Source organism: Pelobates fuscus, chromosome 5, assembly GCF_036172605.1.
Source record: "Pelobates fuscus isolate aPelFus1 chromosome 5, aPelFus1.pri, whole genome shotgun sequence".
In the NCBI taxonomy this organism is placed as follows: domain Eukaryota; kingdom Metazoa; phylum Chordata; class Amphibia; order Anura; family Pelobatidae; genus Pelobates; species Pelobates fuscus.
This window is the reverse complement of record NC_086321.1, coordinates 107058207-107076979: the sequence shown is the minus strand read 5'-3', so window position 1 is coordinate 107076979 and position 18773 is coordinate 107058207. Positions and strand designations below refer to the sequence as shown.

Sequence of the window (18773 nt, the reverse complement as noted above, 5' to 3'; positions counted from 1 at the left end):
ATTTCAAAAGGCATATTTTGAACCTTAGCGGGGGTTAATTTTTCCGCTAGCTTGTACCAGGTGTAGTGGTAATAAGCGTTTTTTCTGCCTTTTTGACACACAAAGTGAGTTTGCACAGTATATTTTGCAAACCTTATGTGTACTACGACTGTATAATACTTTATATGTTGCTCAGCTATGTCGGCTAAGTACAAAAATACCCCCGTATGTACCTTTGCCAGGTATATGTGGACATCGGAGAGGCACATTTGGGACACAGCCATTCCATTTTTTTTTCAAACTTTACATTTTTACGCTGTGCCCATGTCCCATTTTAGAGTATTTTACCAGGCTATATAATCCAAATACCCCATAGAGCCATACCATTTCTTAAAGAAGACATCCCATGGTATTTCAAAAGGCATATTTTGAACCTTAGCGTGGGATCATTTTTCCGCTAGCTTGTACCAGGTGTAGTGGTAATGAGCGTTATTAAATGTATTTTTTAACTTTTTAAAACTTTTTTTACTTTTTAAAACTATTTTTTAAACTTTTGTTATGCTTATTAATTTTTTTTAAGTTTCTTAAACTTTCGTAAAAATATTTTTTTTACAGATTTAACATTTTTCTAAGCTTTATTTTTTACCGTTAACCCCTAACTAGCAGTAAGCAGCACTAACAGTAAATTCCCCATTTTCCCATAACTCCCACCCACCCCAGCTAGCAAAATATTTAATTATATAATATTTAAATTAGTTAAATAAATTTAACCCCTGAGGGTTAAAAAATAAATAAAAGTTAATCGTCAGGGGTTAAAAAAAATTAGATCACAGTATAATACTGTGATCTGTATTTTGATCACTGTAGGCAGTGATCGACTGGCAGGGAAGGGGTTAATTTTTATTTGGACTGGGTAAAGGGTTTATTTTTTTTTAATTTTTTACTTAAACGTTATTAAAACTTTTTTTAACTTTTTAAAGCTTATTTTAAAACTTTTTTTTAACGTTAACCCCTAGTTAGCCTAACACTAAATCCCCCAATTCCCCAATAACTTCCACCCTCCCCAGCTAGCTAAATTCATAATTTTAAAATATTTAAATTAATTAATAAAATAAATTTAACCCCTGAGGGTTAAAAAAAAAAAAAAAAGAATTAACCCTCAGGGGTTAAAAAAAAAAAAAATCAGATCATATTAAAATTTAATCCCTGACAATTGATCACTGTAGTCAGTGATCAATTGGCAGGGAAGGGGTTAATTTTTTATTAAAATGGGTAAAGGGGGGTGGGATTTTAAATGTACTTTTTTTTTTTACACTAGGGGGCAGGATCAGCACTGATCCGTCTCCCTGCACTTCACAGTGAACCCGGAAGTGCAGGGAGGCGGAAGGGAAGTATACACAGCACATGTACTCGCTCTGACATGCTGTCAGAGCGGGTACATGTGCTGGGGCAGCCCGATCCGGTGCTCCCGGTCTGCCTCTAATACAGAGGCAGACCGGGAGCACCATTAACCCCATGATCGCCGCGATCTGGGGTTAATTTTACCGCGTGACGGACGAGGTCCGTCACCCGTCGTTAAGGGGATTCCCTGGATGACGGACCTCGTCCGTCACCCGTCCTGAAGGGGTTAAATATTACAAAAATGAACACATCATAAAACCTAAAGTGTTTATTTTAGAAACCACGAGAGACAGACAGTGAAGTGCTCGCTGCCATGTAATTGTTTAAATAACTATTTGCACGGGAAATTTTGGATGAGAGAAAGAAAGTTTTGTGAAGTATACTTTTATCAATGTTTGACATTTTAAAACAAGTCTGAATCTGGGAAGGGCTGTATGTAATAGTACAATAAGTAACCCATCACACTACACTGTGCTTTACCAAATACCTAACAGACTCACTGAATCTTCACACCTGTTTTTATTTATTTTTTATTAGTTTTAACTGTGTTGATACTTTGAGCTGAATAAAGATAATATTCTAACTTTGCAGTCTTTTGTCACCACAGGCAAAATCTCCACCACACACCGTTTTCTCCTGGCCTGATAAGCTATAGTACACATATGTATGCCTTACACTCTGTTTGCACATGTAACTTAATTCCACTTTTACTGTCACCACACACCAATTTGGCATGTTGAGTGGTATGGAAACCTTCAATATCTTTCCTCTAAACTTGATGAAGCAGCAAGCAGACCCATTCACATATTTCTGAATTCTGCATTTACTTTTCTATAGTATATTTGAAGTGTGACTGAAAACTGACCATAAACCTGCAGGTGAGCAATAAGCGCACAGTGGTGCACAGATCTAATTTCTCTCGCTTAGTGGTTCCCAAGCCAGACCTCATGGCCCACCAACGGTCCAGGATTTATGCATTTCCCAGTTTCCTTCCAATGGGGATATTGACGTAACCTGGACTGTTGGTGAGTCTTGAGGACTGGTTTGGGAAACACTGCTCTAAACTGTGAGCTTGTTTGAGCAGAGTTCTCATCAACCTATTTCTCCTGTAACATCTTGTAACTGTCTCAATAATTTACCCCTTTATAATATTGTAAAGCGCTGCAGAATAAGTTGGCTCTATGTGAATACCAGTAATAATAATAAAAACTATTAACTGTTACCTTTATAGCATGGATTTCTTCAAGTAGCCTCTGTGCCCTCCTTTGATTCTTAAGTAGCAGCTCTTCTGTCCCCCTAAAATTATAATCCTGAATTATTTGTGTGTCATGTACCCAAGTAGGAAAAAATCAAAACACAAATATTAATAAAGCAACAATAAAAGATTTAAACTAATCATTGGAAAACAAGGAGCAGGCAGCTCCTCCTTCAGCAGTTTCAACCAGGAAGAGTAATGGAGCAGAAAGGATATGTACGATCTTGCATGGAAAGCATCAGCAGGATATTGGCTAAACAAGTAAACATACATACTTAACTCCAGTTCGGAGCATGGAATGGAGGTTATTAGTACTATAACTACGCTGTATGTATTTTTTGCCTTTCCAAAAAATAAAAAACCCACATAGGATATAATGGCAATTATCTGGAGGAAGACAAAAAGACAAAATTACTTGGAGGTAACATTGGACAGTAATTATCTTGAAACTGTGTGTTATTTTTGTTGTGTGATGGTGTCGAGTGCTGTTTAATAGCAACCAGGAAGTGCTTGAGCTATTAATGTTCTTTGATATTCCATACACCCAGTTTAAACCCCTTAAGGACACATGACATGTGTGACATGTCATGATTCCCTTTTATTCCAGAAGTTTGGTCCTTAAGGGGTTAAATGAGACCTATGTGCTTTTCATAAGTAGACATGCCCACAACCTGGCAAAATATGTGCACTCAGCTGTTTCTTTAAGACTGACAACAAATTATTTAAAAATGCCAATGCAGCGGTTTTTTGACTATTTTAATTTATATTTTTGTCACTTCTGTAATAACTGTTTTTGCACTTTTATTTTTTATTTATGGAAAAAGATTATTTATAATCCTTTATACTACTACTACTGCAACGTGTGCATTAACAAACTTTAAAGTCAGGTACATAATGACATTTTTAGGTATCCATGAACAGCTGTCTACACACAAAATTGCTGCTTGTCCCACATATAAATGCTAGCTTTAAATGCAAAATGTTAAGTTTTTATTAAAAGACTAGATAGAAAATTACAATATGATTTAAAATAATTGCTAAGCATCCAACCAGACCTATATAGGAATACTTTAACACACCATTATCTTTACTGAAACAGAAATGAGTCACTGACCGACTGAACTTCTTTGCTTCAAAGTACTCAAAGTTATTCAACATATTTGGGATCTGGAGCTCATTTCTGCGACATACACAGAAAGCCCTTTTCAAATTCTATTTCTGAGAAATGAATTACACCAGAACAATAGAGATGCACTTACTTCTTGGATTTCAGTTTCGCAATGTTCCGCGTAAGTTTCCGGATTGTTAGAACTTTGATCTTTTTGACATCTTTTCTCATTTTCACAACCTGTTGGAAACAAAGTATATGCATATCATTTAAGAATTTGGAGAATAACAATGAAAAAGACATTTGTATAAATAATTGTGACATCTCGTGCAGGGTCCATAGTTATTATATTAAGCAATTACTGTAAGGATGGAGGTAGAGGGAGAGCGAAGATTGTTTCGGAATGAGGTTTATGAATCAAGACGAGGTGAAGAGTTCATACTATTGCAATATCTGTGGCTAAGTGTAGGTTTTAATAGATTTTAACAGAGAAGCACAAATATGTCTTGCACTGTTTGTTTTCCATATACGTCAAGCACAGAGACTTAGTCACCTAAAGAAGAAAGAGGAGGGGAAAAAAAAAAAAAAGTTGCATATGGAAGAAGACTGCAAAATGGAATTTAATTTTAAAACTAAGAAAAGAGCAAAGAGATAAATAACAGTTTCAGGACAAGTTTAAAACCCATACAATCATTGAAAATCTTTGCTAAGCTGCTGATATGTTAAAGCTCAAATGACACCAAACACTAAAGAACAAAAAAAAAATTACTAGCTACAACACAATTCTTTAAAAAATAAATAAATAACATGGTTTCTTAAAGGACCACTATAGGCACCCAGACCACTTCAGCTCAATGAAGTGGTCTGAAAGCCAGGTCCCTCTAGTGTCAACCCTAGAGGCGGTTCCGCGCTTCTCACTGTGAAAATCATGCCAACAATTGCCCCGTTGTTCTCTGAAACTGCTATGTTTACAGCAGGCAGGGTTAACCCTAGAGGGACCTGGCACCCAGACCACTTTCATTGAGCTGAAGTGGTCTGGGTGCCTATAGTGGTCCTTTAAGCTTTCCTATGGGGGCTTTCACATCACATGACCAAGTTTTACTCGGTTAGTGCAGCAGAAGCTCCTCTAGTGCAATCAATATGAGAGCCACTAGAGATAATCATTTATAACGCGCCAACATATTCTGCAGTGTTGCACAATAGGTGAACTAATAGACAAGTAACTATAAATTTATTTAAATTTAAAAAAAAAAAAATGCTATGTTTTACAATGCAGGGTTAAAAGGACAGGCCACTGCAACCAGACCAATTCACTGAGATCAAGTAGTCTGGAAGATTATAGTGACCCTTTAAAGGTTTTCTAAGTTTTGAATTATTTAAATTTTGTTCAAGAAAAATACATCAGTCTCCCAGTTTAGTGACCAAACTGGATGGCTTAAATTGTTTATATATTTGTAAACAGCTACTTATATAATCTATGAACGTGCAACATTCCATAGTGGCTGACAGCTAAACATTTAACATGTGGCTGCCTGACGAAGATAAAGTTGTTCTTATTTTGGAACTACAAATATGTTGGACACTTTTTAAATTTCTATGAGGAAAAAAAAGGAAAGAAAAGAGGAGTAAAGTAAGCAACATTTTATCAGGTCCTTCACTGCTGATAACTGAATCTGGCCCTGGGTGTGTTCTTAAGTCTAAACGGTTAGGAAGTCATAAAAATCTGCTGAACACTTATCACGGCATGTAGAATCCTCTTTGCTATTTATCATATAATTATGCGGAACATGGCATTTCCTAAAACATAAATATTGATTAAAAAAGGAGACAAGTATACTTCAAAATAATTATTAATTTAAGGTATCAGGATTTTGTAACCATTGTAAATGAAAACAGTTTTTACTGGTATGAGAACATTTGTAATGTGTCTTTCGATCAGTATTAGAAAGTACCAAAATGCAAAAGCTATCTTTCCATACAGTTCTTTTCTTTAACACCTTAAAGTTTCTTAGGAGATGGCATAGGACATCCTTTAATTGATGTATGAACAAGGCTAAATCATTGCTCACACCAGAGAGGATCAAGGTACCGAGTCTGGATAGCTGGAGCTCCCCTTATTCAGCAAGGAGAGACCAGATTTAATGACCCTAAGCTGACTGACCTGATGTGGCAAATACTCAACAAGTATTGTCGTATCCAATAAAAAAATAAAAAAAATAAAATAAAGGGAGTTGCTAAACTTGCACGTTTACCATGTTTGCAAGTTGCCATAACGGACATCGCTGTTTGCTGGGGCTTAGTGAATAACCATAAACTGACCAAAAACGGAATGTGATTGAATTGACCACAATGGCAATTCCCATATTTATTAAAGGGACACTATAGTCACTACAACTACAGCTTAATTTATTTGTTCTGGTAAGTATAGTCAGTCACTGCAGGCTTTTTGCAGTAGACATTACAGCCTAGGGTCACCTCCAGTGGCCATTACTCAGAAAGCTACTAGAGGTGCTTCCAATGCATTCCTATGAGAAAGAATTGTGATTGTCTCAGATCATCACTTCTGATGATGTCAGCCAAGGAGGATGATCAGGGGCAGAGCCAGCAGCAGCAGACTGGAATACAAATTATGATTTTACTATATTAAGGGGGGAATGGGGGAGGGGACAGATACAGATTTTAACACTATAGGGTCAGAAATACAGGTTTGTGTTCCCGGTGCTATAGTGTTCCTTTAAAGCCAAATATGGATTTCGGTTGGCCCGGGTGAACCTGCAGCAATCACCCAGATGCATTCTTTTTCCAGCTTAAAATCCATGCTTTTGTATCGAAATCCCATGCAAGGTATAAGATTTATAAGATTTACAAAGCACACTCTCAAATTATCGTTCACTTGCTTTCACAGCAGCCTGCAAGCAAACAGTTAGATAACCACCAGCAATGCAAGAGCTAATTATGTGGCACCTTGGCAGTGTGGGGATATTTATGGGATAATAATAGTAAACAGTTGAGAATTGCCCACTATTTTAATTCTCAGATCCCAAAGATCGTTATCGTGTAAGTTAAATGTATTCCATATAAATAATAATCACAATTTGTTATAAAAATAGATACAATTTATTGTGGCAATTTAAATAATAATAATATGTAACATGCGTGATAATAATCAATGAATATTCAGTATAACATAGTATGCAATACAATATGGTAATGTAAAAACATCTCCCAATGGCTAACACAGTCTTAATTGACAATGACAATGATTTATGATAGTACTTTACAGAGAAACGAAAGTGGAACTTACACACAGACACAGAGCTTGCAGCTTAAGGCCATAAAACTTTAGCTGACAGTTAGAATAACCCATTCAATGCTGGTTAGACCTCCTAGGTAATTAAGATCTATTCTCAAGTAATTTTAAATAAAATAACATTTAAACCAGCTCATTAGTCATTTCCTGGAACCATCCAATAAGAGTAATCTACCATGTTATATAACCAGAATTTTAACTTGCCTAAACAGATATCTTATTTTAGAGCAAATCAATACACCTGGATAAATATCACGATATGCCAACATGTGATATGTCACATTAATATATATAGAATTATTACTTTCCATCTGCAGAATAGAATGCTTAATTATATATTCTTTAGTAACTAAGATTTCTAAATATCGAAATCTGATCGTGATTTATCCAGTCATATATCATGCTATAGAAAATTTTAATTAATTTAGATTAATTAAATGAAACCAGTATAATTACCAGTTGAGTAGACATTCTCATTTGATGAGTAGGTAGTCTCAGGAACTGAATGGATGTGTGATTGGTGTGTAAGAAATTCTGAGTGCCCTGGAGTGGATATCTGTCTGCATTGCCCCCGACTGCTCACCTCTTGCTTCTTTGCTTAATTTGCATTCCTCTCTTCCCTTTGTCTTAACTTTTAAAGGGAAAAATCCACTAGGTGATAGACCAATCGAAAACTGGAGGTGTGGTTTCCTTCCAGATAGCAATTTAAGTATTTGGTCTATAGAGGGCAGTCTCGTCCCACTAAACATACCTATTCAGGAAAGAGTTAACTTTTCATGGTGGCTATTTTGAGGTAATTTACCTTATCTTTATGGTTGTCTATAACTTATGTTTACTGTCAGTTCAAAGAGTTTTTTTTAGGCTTTCTTCAGACTATGTGTCTCCAATTCCTGCTTTAATTTCTAATATGACAGTTCGTAAACCAAGTTTCACCTTTCTCTTACAATGGGAATCTTATACAATATCGAAAGTAAAATTAAATTATTAAAATTTTCTGTCACAAATGTCTGGGTTTAGAATTGATTATATTCCATTAGCATTTAGACAGTCTGTCCATCCCCCGTTCTCATCTCTTATCAACAGGTTTGTATATACTAAGCATTCCTTTAGCTCTGGCAAAGTGGTTAGTTTTACAGAAGGGATAGAAATCTTGTGTTAGCTTGAAGATAACAAAATGGAGTCTGCTCTGTTCAGAATGATTCAGGCAATATACACTTTAATTTCTATCATAGCACAAAATGTCTGCCGATATAAATAGCCTGACAGCAACCAGCAGCAACATAAACATTCAATCCTACAGGGGTCAATAAGCCACCATATTTATATAAAGTATTTTACTTGCCAATGCTCCCACCTTCCACATTGCCACATATCTGCTAAACTTTTAAAGCTAGCAACTGTGTAGCAACTAGCAACTGCCCAGAAACTAGCAAAGGCCGTATTCCATGGTGATGGTACCCGTGAAGTAACGAAGGGGAGGGGGGACGGAAACAGAGTCACCTGGGTGCGGGACATTTAAATAAATAGGGTGTGGACAGATCACTATCCACCACCCTGCCTTCCCCCATGGAGAGTTGGTGGGGACCATAAATATAATATTAACTACTATATTGTAAAGTTTTCTCTTCTGATAAATCATAATTTAACTACCTTACTAACACACTCAAGATTAATTAAAAATCCATTTATTAATTAATATCAAGACATATATAAAAAGGAAAATTTCATCTGTTACAAATAATATGTATTAATAAAAATTAGTAAAATCACTAATAAAAGCCATACAAATGTCCAGACCTTATTCGAAATGCTCGGCGTCCCGAGTCAGCAAAAATGTATGATGCTGAAAAATATCAAATAATAGTCATCTTTGAAGTGATAATGATGGCTGGTATCGATGGGAGTCAGACCCCTCCAGACGCGTTTCTCAGCTTCGGCGGCTTTCTCAATGGATGCGGTCTGTCTCTTAGTGTTCACTTATATAGTATCTGCTGGCTTTCTTTTGATCGCGGCAAATTCAGAATCAGCATTGTGTGTTGCAAAATTAAACTATTCTCTATGTCACTAAACAATCATATTGTATCAAACTCAGAAACTCGATAAAATTACTACTTATTATTTCAATCGGCACAATATATTGCTATTACGTATTTACTGCCGTTACCATGGTAACACCCGCCTGAGCGCTTTTAAATGTAACGGTCGTTTTCAACTAGTTAGACAGAGGAAAAAATAGGATAAAAAAGAAGTTTATTATAAAAGAAGATTATTATAGAAGAAGGTTCTTTCCTTAGATCTTCTACTATGCTCATTTGAATGTAAATAATTGCTATATTGCAGCTAAAATCAATACTTTCGATGTAAAAGAATTGTTAAGGCAGTCTAGAAATTCTAGTCTTAATACATATACTGCCACTACTTAGTATCAATTCATTTCGATGTGAGCTTCGGACCTCAAAATGTATTAACTGTGCAGTGCATAATATACATATATTCATCTTAAAAGGACACTCCTTATATGAGTGGAGGGGGGGGGCTCTCATTCCCTGGTGGTCCAGTGGATGGGCACTGTGTAGGAGGAGGCTGGCAGAGCTCTTACTTACCTCTCCTGCAGCTCCTGTCAGCTCCCTCCTCCTCCGCGCCGGTCCGTGCAGCTCCCAGTGTAAGTCTTGCGGCCGCACTATGACCCCGCGGCTCTCGCAAGACTTACACTGGGAGCTGACAGAGGTGCTGAATGGACCGGCGCGGAGGAGAAGGGAGCTGACAGGAGCTGCAGGAAAGGTAAGTAAACGCTCTGCAGCCCCCACAGCCCCCAGTCTGTATTATGGCAATGTAAATTGCCATAATACAGACAGTGACTCGAGTATAAGCAGAGTTGGGGTTTATCCGCACAAAAAATGTGCTGATAAACTCGGCTTATACTCGAGTATATACGGTATGCATTAAAAAAAAAAAAAAACTACGAGGAAAAATTAAATCCCCCTTCCCAAATTACAGGTTTCCCAAAAGACTGATAAAAAAAGGTTTTTCAATCCTCACAGTATTCATGTGCTAGAGAACAACCTTCGGAATTATTATTCCATCTGCCCAATGTAAAATCGCTGGCAGACTGCTGAATGCACTGTGTAATCTGAGACAAAGAACAAACAGTCCCGTGTAACAATTCAACGGGACAGCCACATAAAACCACCTCAACTGTGAGCCACAGACGCGACGTCACTAGAAAGCTCCTTTACTTGAGACAATTAACAAGCATGTGCACCAAGTAAGATTACTTTGTTAAGTGTAGATGTACTAAAAATATATTAAAGCCATTAGTGGGAAAACTAAAATCTATAGATCATATCTATTGAGAGTGGAAATTCTGTTTTCATTCAGGACTGTGATAATTTGTTTACAGTGTCCAAAATTGCACGTGTGTGATTCTCCACAGCTGTATCAAAGGCTCAAAATTACTTCTTTTAAAGACTGTTACACAATCAAGATCAAACAGATTCAGTTGTAAGGACAGACACAGGGCCTTACACAAGCTGAACCGCTACCACTGCTGTGTTACCCAGTAGATAACCCACATTTAAGGGAAAATAAAAGTTTCACTCACAAAAATCATCCAGCATCAAGTGGATTTGGTCAAACAGGACCAATGACCATAAATCAAAACCCATGCTTCGATTTAAAAAGCTGGGTTTAAATTAATTCTATTGCCAAGGATACCTGCAGAAATACAGTATTAAGTTTGAAGCACGGTGCCGCTCAGTGCTCAGCACGTCAAGCTTGGAATTCTGAGAGAATTGTGGAAACGTGATTTCTCAGAATTCCTGTGCCTAATATGAGATATGCAGGTGATACATAACGTGTGTGTTTCCTTCTTGTTAACCCCTTAAGGACCAAACTTCTGGAATAAAAGGGAATCATGACATGTCACACATGTCATGTGTCCTTAAGGGGTTAAAATACTTTCACTGTTATGTTAAGACATTTTTGCATTACTGGGTTTCACCGATTTTAGAGACTTTCTTATTGAGCATTCTGTATATTTTGATGCAGGGCTAATGAAAGCCACTCACATTTCATTTAGCCTATTTGATACTTGGAAACCAGTCAACTGATCTGGATGAAATTTTCAGAGTTTGAAGTGGCTGCCAAACTGATATAGAATCCAAAATGTTGTTACTACAGCCCTAAGTTATCCAAAATAACAGTGTGTGCCAAAAAAAACTAAATCGCTTACCCATAGGGCAAGCTATTAAAGGGACACTATAGTCACCAAAATAACTTTAGCTTAATGAAGCAGTTTTGGTGTATAGTTCATGCCTCTTTAGTCTCACTGCTCAATTATCTGCCCTTTATGAGTTAAATCCCTTTTTTGGCAGCCCTGGCACACCTCCCTGCATGTGACTGACAGCTTTCCTAAACACTTCCTGTAAAGACTCATCTAATGTTTACACTTCCTTTATTGTAAATTCTGTTTAATTTAGAATTTCTTATCTCCTGCTCTGTTAATAGCTTGCTAGACCCTGCAGGATCCTCCAGTATGTAATTAATGTTCAAGTTACAGAGAAGGAGATACAACCTTTTAAAGTAACATCTGATTGAAAGTGAAACCATTATGTTTTCATGCAGGCTAGGAGGTGTGGCTAGGGCTGCATAAACAGAAAGAAAGTGATTTAAATTCCTAAATGGCAGTGAATTGAATAGTGAGACTTCAAAAACATGATCTATACACAAAAACTGATTAATAAAGCTAAAGTTGTTTTGGACACTATAGTGTTCCTTAAAGCTTTTGTATATTCCCTCACCAAGAATATACAAAAGCTGAACAGATTGCCCTATGGGTATGACCACTCAGCAGATCCGAACTAGTTTTGGCTTGCTTCCCTTGTAGAGTGAACTTAAAACGATTACCATAACTTACAGCAGGGCCACATTTCCCATAAGGCCATGGCCTCGGAGCGGCTGGCATGAAAAGTGCGGCTCGGCCCATGGGAAGATCAAAAATCTTCCTCAGCGGCCAGCCCATTCTCATGCCTAGGGAGCCCACTGCTGTAGCTGCTGAACCGCTGCACATATCAGAGGAGAGCAGGTGAGGCTATGACATCACTCTCATAACTACTACACAACTTTCTCCATGCATGTAAGGGAGCGAGAGGGGACTAAAAAGAAGGCAATGCAAGTAAGAGCAATTGCTCCTTACCCTCCATTCCAGCTAGGGGCCAGGGCCAGTCACCAGCCTGTCTAGCAACAGACCTGCCAGCCTAGGGACCAGTCACCTGTGCCCAACAAGGTCACTTTGCATCTGCACGCATCAGTGTAAGCGTGTCTGCATATCAAAACACACATACAATAAATAGGATATAATTGATGTGTATATACTTTGCACCAAGATATTGTTGATAAGATATAAAATAAACTTGTAGATCAAAGAGACCATGATCTGACCACTAACCACCCATGGTAGCACTAGTAGAAAAGGGGACAAGAAAAATGTAATTTCCTGTTGTACAAGAATACAACACATAATGTAAGGTCTGAGAAATGTTATAAGAACAAGACACCATATGTATATAACAGCGTTAAGTAATCTTTGGCAAAGAGAACCCACAACAGATGTAGTGCCAAGAAATAATCTGATCACGAGTGTAGCAGAATCTTACATATTACTTATTGTCTAAAAATATCTCGTGTGTGTGTATATATATATATATATATATATATATATATACATACACACACACACATACATACATACATATATACACACATACATACACACACACACACACACACACAAGATATTTTTAGACAATAAGTAATATGTAAGATTCTGCTACACTCGTGATCAGATTATTTCTTGGCACTACATCTGTTGTGGGTTCTCTTTGCCAAAGATTACTTAACGCTGTTCTTAAGTAAGTGGTCTGGGTGCCAGGTCCAGCTAGGGTTAACCCATTTTTTTTTATAAACATAGCAGTTTCAGAGAAACTGCTATGTTTATAAATGGGTTAATCCAGCCCTCAAAGCCTCTAGTGGCTGTCTCATTGACAGCCGCTTGCGTGATTCTCACTGTGAAAATCACAGTGAGAGCACGCAAGCGTCCATAGGAAAGCATTGATAATGCTTTCCTATGAGACCGGCTGAATGCGCGCGCAGCTCTTGCCGCGCGTGCGCATTCAGCCGAATGGGAGGAGAGGAGGAGGATCGGAGGAGAAGAGCTCCCCGCCCGGCGCTGGAGAAAGGTAAGTTTTAACCCCTTTCCTCTCCCCAGAGCCCAGTGGGAGGGGGTCCCTGAGAGTGGGGGCACCCTCAGGGCACTATAGTGCCAGGAAAACGAGTATGTTTTCCTGGCACTATAGTGGTCCTTTAACTATTTAAGTTTGATTTATGCTTTTGTTATGCATTTGATCTTGTTATGTATCATATCTTCACCAAAATATCTGCATCTACACCACAACACCTGGCTAGATATACAAATGAGTCCTGTTGCAGCACTTGATGTTCCCAATAAGATTTCTATGCCTAACAATGAGAATTTGCAGTGTTCTGAAGCTCATGTCTGCAGTATGACAGCACAAATGATGATGTGGCAGCCGAAAAACAGCTGCTGGATTCAATCCTATATATACAAACAGCACGGCAATCTTTCTTTCTTCCTTCCTTTAATCTGCGGGTTATGGTTATAGCATCCTTGCATATTTCGAAAAAGTAATTTCCTGTAATATTTCTGTGTGTGTGTATGTATGTGTATATATATATATATATATATATATATATATATATATATATATATATATATATATATATATATAAAATATCATATATACACATACACACATATACACCCATATTGTTATAATTTATGGAAGGACAGTACCACACTACAATAAAAAATGTAAAAGCATGTACCACACTAACAGACAAATAGTAAATTACAGACCAAATGTTTTATTTTATTTTTAAATTAGTAATTTTCAGAATCCAAAAAAAAATAAAAAGTATATTTAAGCAGTTAGGAGTAGTCCACTACATCATTGCTCGACAAATCCCAAGCGCCAGGTCACCATGGTGACTAGAAATTTGGCCCTGGAGTCTGGGATTTGTCAGCCTTTTACTTAAAGAGGCCGACTGGGCAAACAATAAGCCAGGAGCATTGAGGCGGTCAGCTCAGGGAGCATTACAGCTTGCTGACCACACTGAGGAGCATCAAGGTTGTCGGCTGATGCAATGCTCGAAGGAGCAATGATCTTCCTGCAGCTCTTCTCTGCTCCTTCGCGCCGTTTAATGATGAAGGAAGTCGAAATATGACGTCACTCTGGTCCAGGCATCACTACAGGGAGCAGAGAGGATCTGCAGGTAGATCTGCTACTTCGCACACAGGATGAGCAAGCAGCTCCACTGGACCCCTGGGAAAGATCCACTCAGCTCTCCCAAAGGTAGACAGACTCGGCGGATAAAAAAAAAAAAAAAATGTAAATTTGTGAGTGCGTGTTTCTGTCAGTGTGGGCACGTGTGTGTCTGTTAAAGTGCGCGTGTTTGTCAGAGAGTGTGTGTCAGTCCGTCTGTGCGCCCCTGTCAACGTGTGTGTCAGTCGGAGAGAGTGTGTGTGTGTGTGTGTGTGTGAGTCAGAGAGAGAGTGTGTGTGTGTGTGTGTGTGTGAGTCAGAGAGAGAGAGAGAGAGTGTGTGTGTGTGAGTCAGAGAGAGAGTGTGTGTGTGTGTGAGTCAGAGAGAGAGAGAGAGAGAGAGAGAGTGTGCTTGAGTCAGAGAGAGAGAGTGTGTGAGTCAGAGAGAGAGAGAGAGAGAGAGAGAGAGTGTGAGTGAGTGAGTGAGTGAGAGAGATAGAGAGAGTGTGTGTGTGTGTGTGTGTGTGAGTGAGTCAGTCAGAGAGAGAGTGTGTGTGTGTGTTTCAGTCAGAGAGAGAGAGTGTGTGTGTGGGTGTGTGTGTGTGTGTCTGTGTCAGTCAGAGAGTATATCGGTGTGACTATTCTCAATCAACTCCTTTGACTTTAGAATTAAATCAACAGCGTTTTGAACGTGGCCATTTATCTTGATTTAACCAACAAATATATTCTATTAATCTTTGTCTTCTTTGCCTTATGGGAATGTTGTATTAACTGGATTGTTTCAACTTGGAACACTACCCCATTCTGAATGGTGAGTTGTGACAGTTCTCCTCCCATAATGTTACATATGTATGAAAATGGTCTCATGTACGCTCTATCAATGAGTTAGGCTACTTAGGCATGATAAATGATACACGATTAGTTGATATATCTATCAATTGGATCCCCCTCCCTTTGTTGTATATGCATTCTGAAGGCATTCTTCGGGTTCCAAGGCTTGCAATTAATTGTATTGGCACTTAATACATCTAATGTTGTTATTTGCCATAAGTTTATTGCATTTTGCACTGGGGATCAGAACGTTGGACTGTTAGTAGGGTATAGTAGTTACCTTTATTATAGGTGTGTAGCTTCTTTTTCGATAGAACCCACATGCTTCTTACATATTTATCTGGAGTTTTGGTTTATCAGGGTTATTTACTAAAGTGAGAATTCCACAAAAATTTCAAGTTTAAGGTCAAAGTGACAGAATAGCTGAATTTTTCCAGTTTCGCTACTTTGACCTTAAATTTGAATTCTCACGTTAGTGAATAACCCTGTTTCCAGCACTGCACAGTTCTCCCAGTGGCTGGATCCGCCTCCTTGGCTGACATCAAACTTGATAATCTAAGCCCATCCAATGCTTTTGCATAGGAAAGCATTGGGAGGCCATCGCACACGCATGTCAAAATGCTGCACAGTGTAAATCAGCATCTCCTTAGACATGCATTGAATCAATGCATCTCTATAGGAAGCATTCAGCGCCTCCATGTAGAGCGTGGAGACGCTAAACGTCAGTGCTGCACAACCACAATAAGCTGTAGTTGGCCTGGTGACTATAGTGTCCTTTAAGTAAACAATTTATTTTTATACCATTTCTTCATAACTAAAATTTCTTCGAAAACCAAAACTTGTTTAATGTTAATTTGAACACAACGCTTTAAAGTATGTTTCTTGTTGGTGCTTTATCCCAAAATGCATTTCTGCAACTTTCCTGCCTAGTTCCCTTATTTGTTCAAATCCCTCTGTAGAGAACATAGCCTATTCTCATTCTATTACCTTTTCTATATTTGATCATATTCAGTACAGTGACAAATTATAGACAGTGCCTAGCTCAAGATCTTAAAAGGAACACTCCAAGCACCATGACCACTACAGCACAGTATAGTGGTTATGGTGCAATAAGTGACTTGGCACCATCCCACGGTAAGTAGTCAAACTGCTTTAGTACAACTTGACAAGTTGCGTGGGTTTCTCCAAGCACCAGCGGCCGCATAGTCTGTTTAAATTCTTCTTTAGGAAAGTAAATAGCTCTACTGAGCTAAGCTGGGCCATGCAGGACAGCAATCTTTGGCTGAAAGTGACAGCCAACAAACACAGCTGTGTACTGGCCATGGTTAGTTGGCTAGAGGCACCTACATGCAGTACAGGTGGCCTGGGTATCCAGGCAAGATGGAACCTGGCACCTTAACCACTACAGTGGGCTGGAGTGGTTATGTTAATTGTAGTGTTTATTTGAAAACAGATTACATAGAATGGTATAATACAATACATCAAATCACCTGCAATGTATTGTTAAAAATTAACTCCGGAATGTTATCAATTAAAAGTGCACTCCATGCTGAAATTGGAAGATTTTTCATACAGGCTTTAGATTAAATGAACACTACAGGGTCAGGAATACAAATGTATAAACTTACCTTACCTTACCTTATATTAAAAGCTTACCTTTAATCAAGCGCTGTGTGCGTCTGCCAGTTCTGGCTCCGCTCCCTTGGCTGAGATCATCATAACAGGTGTCCAGAATAGAGAATAGATCACCTGAGTGACTGCCACTAGAGGAGTTACTAGGCAGTAATGTAAACACTGACTTTTCTCTGAAAATGCAGCGTTTACATTGAAAGGCTATCGACACCAGAACAACTACATTAATCTGTAGTAGCCCTGGTGACTATAGTGTCCCTTTAAGGTTAACGTGCAGATAGTTTTACAAAAAGTGCAATACTCATAGCAATACGAAAGCTGTCTATTTTGCAATCAGTATGGACAGGATTCAACATGCATCACATATCTGCAAAAAAGTTTTAAAGGAGGGTTTAAGAGTGCCCTCTTATGTAAGCTTGGGCCTCTTTAGGAATGGAGCTAGTATATGTGCCTAAAAATGAAGAACGACTTGTATATAGTCATAATGCAGATCACACCACCGGCAATCCTTTCATAAGGCTTTAGAAGTAATTCTTAGTACATTAGGAAATACCAGGATAATTAAGTAGTATTTATTCTCAAAAGAACAGAAACTGTCTGATGCAATCTAACTACCCCAGGGGCACAAAATAGCAGCTTTACCTTATCTGTCATAACCTTTAGGTAATAAGGATTTTGACACACTGATCAAATGTTTAAATCCTATTTATTTTTGTATACCTTTTAATAGGCATATGGTTTGTGATGGACCCTCCGTCAATCGATGCTCCTAGTGCTTACCAAGGACCATCAGCACCACACCAGACACCATAAGCACTACAGATCCCACAAACCGCCGCAGCTTGGCTGGGAACTCGCCATCCACTACCCACCCTGGACCTATGACAAGGCTCCAGGTTCCAATGGGTGAACCTCTCCTCCAAGAGAGAGTAGCAGGAACAAGCTCTTAAAAGAGCTTAGTGATTATAGCCATGGGAATATACAGAGTATAGCAATCCCCCAGTGTAGATGCAGTCTTTTCCCCCCCACACATGAGACAAGGCTCTATATGTTGAGGGTAAAACAGGAACTTAGCAGATCTGAGGGTTTATTGTCTTTTAAACAGTTTTCCACACAAGGTTAGCACACATGTGGACCTTGTGGAGCACAGGACACAAAGTCACAAAACCATTCAAAACACTCTTGTACAGTTAGACACTCCCAGATAATGTACACAAACCCTCCCCTCTGCCTGTGATACAATTAACAAAGACAATGGACTAACTGAATTAACTCTAAGCAGAAAAAACAAAATACAACATATTCCCACAAAAGTCACATTCCCTGATAGTCCCGATCTGGGTGTATCCAAAAATCACCCAGATCAGTTCAGGAATTTCCTGAAAGTCTTATTTTTGCCCCACTGTGCACATGGTCCCATGCCCAAAACAGTTCCATACACTCGACGACAATGGACAATTTAAGATGGCCACCGCCGCCACGTTTGAATCTGTTCCAGTTAAAACTCCAAGGGGCATTGTGCCAAGTCCCAATATGCACAAATAGTGTTTTTAAAAGGCAATACACCCCAGGGGCCATAGTCACAGGGCAAGAGGCTGGCAAGCAGGCCTCTCCAAAACCCAGTGGCAAGGTTACTTTTGCCACATGGGTAAACTATTAAAATAATTAAAGGATTTAACAAGCTACCATTCTAAAAAATAGGTTAGCGCCCTCTAGACTCTCTCTCAAAAAGACTTCAGTGAGAGACAAGACTTTCATAAATGGATGTACGTCTCTTCTTCCCGGCAGCATTTCCAACAGATATTTGAGACCACAGAAAAGTATTTTTCAGAAATTTGGATGCTTTCTTATGAATCAAGAAAAACATATTTTGCCATTGATCGTGGATCAAGGTTATTCCTAGTTCTCTTTCCAATTGT

General features: G+C 38.5%; 1 protein-coding gene across 2 annotated transcripts in view; it reads right to left on the bottom strand.

Annotated features, from left to right (window-relative positions):
- The window catches only part of SRFBP1 (serum response factor binding protein 1), a 73956-nt gene that overhangs the window by 42352 nt on the left and 12831 nt on the right, over positions 1–18773 (bottom strand). Inside the window, exons 1-3 of one of the 2 annotated variants that reach the window (XM_063456939.1) lie at positions 16879–16955; positions 3895–3983; positions 2604–2676 (exon numbers count right to left, since the gene is read on the bottom strand). In XM_063456939.1, the coding sequence (XP_063313009.1) occupies positions 2604–2676; positions 3895–3974 (153 nt within the window). In that variant the 5' untranslated portion in view covers positions 3975–3983; positions 16879–16955. Of the gene's footprint in view, positions 1–2603; positions 2677–3894; positions 3984–16878; positions 16956–18773 lie in introns of those variants that run through there. The other variant, XM_063456938.1, reaches the window with a different exon arrangement.